The sequence below is a fragment of the Cupressus sempervirens genome, chromosome 5, assembly GCF_028749045.1.
Source record: "Cupressus sempervirens isolate cs-2001-9-10 chromosome 5, ASM2874904v1, whole genome shotgun sequence".
Classification (NCBI taxonomy): Eukaryota; Viridiplantae; Streptophyta; class Pinopsida; order Cupressales; family Cupressaceae; genus Cupressus; species Cupressus sempervirens.
The window spans coordinates 527,323,614-527,328,942 of NC_143122.1; the positions used below are offsets into that span (position 1 = coordinate 527,323,614).

Sequence of the window (5,329 nt, forward strand, 5' to 3'; positions counted from 1 at the left end):
TTAGAGTAATAGGAGTTGAGTGACTTCCAAAAAGAAAGCATAATTCACTTCTTTAAACATGAGTGAGATGTAATGTGTGCTAGATATACCATTCATTCTTTCATAAAAGATAGATTCTTGTAATTCACTAATAATGAATGAGATGCCTGATAACAAAACCAGATCTCTCATAAAATAAAGAATGGGTCGGTAGGAGGAGTTTTGAGTTGCACCAATTTGAAGGACAAGGGTTCGATGATATGATATGATATGATAGATTTTAATTACGTCCACGAGATTAAAGTAGTCTATGGGACCCATGCAATCACCCTCCCGAGTCAAGAGCGGAACTAGTCAGTTGTAAAGTTTTGGATAACTTGTCTCTCCTTCTCTGAAGTTTGGTAATCAAATCCGTTGCTCTCTTCACTTGATCTTCCTCGAATAAATAGTTGAAGTCCTTGTTCTGCAATATTTTTGTATAACCAGATCTGATGTCATTGTAAGCTAGGCAGTCCTTGACAAAGTGTTGCTCTGTCTTAACTATTCCCATATTACAAAATAAACATGTTCTGTCTGCCCACTCTTCCTTTGGAACTTGCCACCGACCAGTTTCACATCGCAGCTGATGTGAACTAGTTCTAAGTTGTGCCATCAACATTTTTGCTTTCCAGTTAATAAGTGCTCTTATATGAGCATGGGTATGAGAGGCAGCAGAAGCTGTGGCGAAAGCCGTCACACATGATTCGCAGAAATAGGAAATGATGGGATGAAGGAAAAGGCTTAGAGTTCGCATATGTTACTAATAATGGGACCACATGCGCTTCTCATTTCTCTTGTGTTCTCATTTCCGGGACGGGTCTTCAAATTTGGTGTGGCCCGTCGAATATCTTTTCACTGTCACCAAACCGCGACCAAACCACGTTGCACTGACTTTAACATCCGTTTGGGATTTTGTGGCATGAGGAATATAAATAAATCCTGAGGAGATTAAAAGCGAAGAGCACAGCTTGTCCCCCTTGCATGGAATCCCAATAAAAAAGTCCCACAAACCCAAATCATTTAAAAAGCGACGGGAGAGAGGGAGTTAAAAAAGAGAGAGCACGGGCACGTCATTTCCATTGGAGACAGGCGCCCGCCATGGAATAGAAAGGGAATGAAATTATTCTATTCTTCCCACACGCCTTGCAATTGATTGTATTTTATGGGCATCTGGGAAATGAGCGGCGCCGCCTGAAACATGGTTTCTCCACGCCTCCGCTCACTGCACCCCTGCATGCGCGTTCGCAATCAAAGATTCTTCGACAACCGCTGCCACCTGCCTACTTTGTCTTTGTCAGCCCTGCTCTACTTCTAGTATTCCCATAGGCTGCTTTCCTTCTCTCCTTTCTTTATTAGCCTTTTTTGTTGTTGCCTAGGCTAATAATAATAATGTATGGATGGCATTGGGCATTGTGGGGTTGAGTGATGATGATGATAGCCATAGGCGAGATGCATGTGAGGGGAATGATTATGATTAGAGGTATCAGATCCATATATTAAACAGGGGCTACGGATTCTTGTTAACGTTTGGGTGGTGGGCTCTAAAAGGGAAAGGAAACACCTCTCTCTCTGCGGATCGTCGGACCGGCGTGATCTCCTCCTCTGATTGCCAGAAACAAGGAAACAGAAGGCGCAGCTTCTTTCCTGCTGCCGTTGTCATTTTTGCCTGTTCGGTTTAATAACCTCGTTATGCATTGGAATCCAGAGTTCAATGCCCACTACTCCTACTCCTCACTACATCTACTCAACTAGTTCAAACTCACGCTCGCTTCGAGAGCCCCAAGTTCTCGATTTTCACTCTGTAAAGGAGGGAAAGGGAAAGTCTGCGTGGGAATTCGGTTCTGCACATTTCGACATTTGCCGGTGTTGGTTGGAGATGGGTTGAATGTGGAGTTCGGTTGTGTAGAAGAGGAAGAGTAGTGATAGTAGAAGCAGCGGTTCTAGTCGAGAAGGATGATATCGTGGAGGGATTTGTATCATGTGATGACGGCGGTGGTGCCGCTGTATGTGGCGATGATACTGGCGTACGGGTCGGTTAAGTGGTGGAAAATCTTCAGCCCGGAGCAGTGCTCGGGGATCAACCGGTTCGTGGCCCTGTTCGCGGTGCCGCTGCTGTCGTTCCACTTCATATCGAGCAACAACCCGTTCAAGATGAACATGCGGTTCATAGCGGCGGACAGCCTGCAGAAGGTGATAGTGCTGGTGGTGCTGGGAGTGTGGGCGAAGGTGAGCCGGCGGGGCAGCCTGGAGTGGATGATCACCCTCTTCTCCCTCTCCTCCCTCCCCAACACCCTCGTCATGGGGATCCCCCTCCTCAAGGGCATGTACGGCGACTTCTCCGGCAGCCTCATGGTGCAGATCGTGGTGCTGCAGTGCATCATCTGGTACACTCTCATGCTCTTCATGTTCGAGTACAGGGGCGCCAAGATGCTCATCATGGACCAGTTCCCCGACACCGCCGCCTCCATCGTCTCCTTCAAGGTCGACTCCGACGTCCTCTCCCTCGACGGCCGCGAGCCCCTCCAGACGGAAGCCCAGCTCGGCCACGACGGCAAGCTGCACGTCACCGTGCGCAAGTCCACCTCCTCTCGCTCCGTCATCTCCTCCCGCCGCTCCCAGGGCCTCCCGTCGCTCCCGTCCCTCACGCCCCGCCCCTCCAACCTCACGGGAGCGGAGATCTACTCCCTCCACTCCTCCCGTAACCCCACCCCCAGGGGCTCCAGCTTCAACCACTCCGACTTCTACTCCATCTTCAACTCCTCCTCCTCCAACCCTCCCTGCAAAAATGTCAGCCCCCGCCCTTCCAACCTCGCCACTTCCGACGTCTACTCCCTCCACTCCTCCCGAGGCCCCACCCCTCGCCCCTCCAACTTCGAAGACGACAACTCTGCCGACTATTTCAACCCCTACGCGAAACCTCCGCCTCCTCCTCCTCCCGCTGCCGCTCCTCCTAACACTGCTACTGCTGCCCGCTTCGGAATATATCCGCCGGGCAGCGGAGCCCTGCCTCCGTACGGCTCCCAGAACCAGAACCAAACTCAGCCGGGTTATCCTGCGCCGAATCCAGGAATGTTCTCCCCCAGCACCACCGCCAGGGCTGCCAAGAAGAGCAGTCATGCCGATTCCAAGTTCTGTCAGCCAAAGATTAATGAGAACCAAGAGGTACATGTTCACGACAAGGATGCTCACATGTTCGTGTGGAGCTCCAGCGCTTCTCCGGACAATACCAACAAGCTGCCCGATTACTCTGCCAAAGAAGTAAGGGCGCACCCCATTTCCCCTGCTCGCGACCACAACGGCATACTAAAAGGTGAGCATTAGAGAAGAAATCTATCAATCTACCCTGTTTGTGTGTTTTGTAGTCTCAGAAATGAATATCTAGTGTGCGTGCCCCACTTGTCATGACAGGTCCAGCAGAGCGGAGGGAGGTGTTGTATGAGGAGTACGGGCGTGAAGAAGAGGATTTCAGTTTCGGGAACAAGGCAGAGGAAGGTCTTTCTCGGGAGAAAGAAGAGCCGAGGCTGTCCAAATTTGGGTCGAGCTCAACGGCAGAGCTTCACCCCAAGAGCCAAGATGCGCAGCCGACGAAGCTGATGCCTCCTGCCAGTGTCATGACGCGCCTTATCCTCATCATGGTCTGGAGAAAACTCATTCGCAATCCCAACACCTACTCCAGCCTCATTGGCCTCACCTGGTCTCTCGTCTCCTTCAGGTATTTCTATATATATATATCTTCCTCCAATCACGACTGCCATTCAATGGACATACTCTTAAACACATCCAGCTTAGAATTCAAAACAGTTGTTTATACAACATGCCCGATTTTAGTATAATTAACCAGGAAGTCGTTGGATTACTGTAGATACAGTGAACACTCATGAAATGATCCATTCGTGCATTGAACATTGACAAATGGTTCGTGGAGGAGTTTATTCAAGGTCGTCATTAATGGTGTTATGTTTGCAGGTGGAATGTCGAGATGCCGGCAATAATTTCAGAATCAATAAAGATCTTGTCCGATGCGGGGCTTGGCATGGCCATGTTCAGTCTAGGTAAACATGCTTGTGCCATTATGCTCCGCCACATCATGACATTATTTGTTCGTGAAATATAATTTCTAATTGATTGGGCATGATGAAACAAAAACGATGGTGGATGCACAGGGTTGTTCATGGCTCTGCAGCCCAAAATGATAGCGTGTGGAAACTCCGTTGCAACATTTGCGATGGCGGTGAGGTTTCTGAGTGGACCAGCTATCATGGCTCTTGCCTCCCTCGCTATTGGACTCAGGGGCGTGCTTCTCCGTGTAGCCATAGTACAGGTACAATTCATTCCCTTCATTTGCAATTTGCATTGTATTTACGAATAAACAAGTCTTATGTCCATGAGATTCGTTGTTATGTTTTACAGGCGGCGCTTCCCCAAGGAATCGTTCCCTTCGTATTTGCAAAAGAGTACGGCGTGCATCCGGATATACTGAGCACAGGGTAATGCTTCCTCTCCCACTTAAGTGTCTGTTTATGAAGTTGAAAACTGCTGCTGACGTTTTGGATTGGAACTTCCTCAGGGTCATATTTGGTATGCTCATTGCACTGCCCATTACGTTGGCATACTACATTCTTCTTGGACTGGTGTAGGCAGATAGGTATACATATATATGTACTTGGCATTGGTGTAAGCTGGTGGATAAATGGACGTCTCTTCCGAAGGAACAGAAAGAGAAAGAGAAAGGGACAAAGCGTCCCCTCCACCTCAAAAATTCATCATCACCATGGCTTACTTTCTACTGCTTTTGACTACATTATTATATTTACTCAATCTTACATCATATTCTTCACGCTCCCTTCTGTGCGTGTTTAAGCTTTATGCTGTGCGGGGGGATATCAGCCTAATCTCCCGTGTTACGGAACTGTAATGCCAGATCAACAGATCCAATTCACACTTTATAAAAGCCTCAACATATTTTACTGCTTTAATCTCTTTACGGCTTCTTGCAATAATTACCTCAGATGAGTCCTACGAGGAATCTCTTCATAATCATCTCTTTGCTCATGGGAAATCTTTCTTTGATTATGCTCGTTGGGAATCACACGGAATATTTCTTTAATTTTACTCGTTGGAATATTTCTTCAAATTCCTATTCGTTTTGCTCATGCATAACACTGCAAACATATGAATTATAACATTGATAATAGATGAAACAACATTGCAAATTGACAGAATAACATTGAAAATAGATTAATAACATGCTTTCAAATTCATGTTAATTTTATTAATGGATAGTTGAAATAAATAGTATATTTTTAAATGA

General features: G+C 47.2%; 1 protein-coding gene across 1 annotated transcript; it reads left to right on the plus strand.

Moving 5' to 3' along the window:
* Positions 1–1,540: 1,540 nt before the first annotated feature.
* Positions 1,541–4,994, plus strand: LOC149557020 (putative auxin efflux carrier component 1c). The gene is made up of 6 exons (XM_089831675.1): positions 1,541–3,328; positions 3,427–3,730; positions 3,985–4,070; positions 4,182–4,339; positions 4,429–4,505; positions 4,586–4,994. Exons 1-6 carry the CDS (start codon positions 1,972–1,974, stop codon positions 4,653–4,655), a joined length of 2,052 nt encoding a protein of 683 aa, XP_089687801.1. The 5' UTR covers positions 1,541–1,971; the 3' UTR covers positions 4,656–4,994.
* The last annotated feature ends 335 nt before the right edge of the window (positions 4,995–5,329 follow it).

Coding starts and splice junctions, on each gene's coding strand:
- LOC149557020 (XM_089831675.1), top strand. CDS start 1,972: ATGATATCGTGGAGGGATTTGTATCATGTGATGACGGCGGTGGTGCCG. Junction 4,071..4,181: donor CATGGCCATGTTCAGTCTAG/GTAAACATGCTT, acceptor GTGGATGCACAG/GGTTGTTCATGGCTCTGCAG. Junction 4,340..4,428: donor TCCGTGTAGCCATAGTACAG/GTACAATTCATT, acceptor TATGTTTTACAG/GCGGCGCTTCCCCAAGGAAT.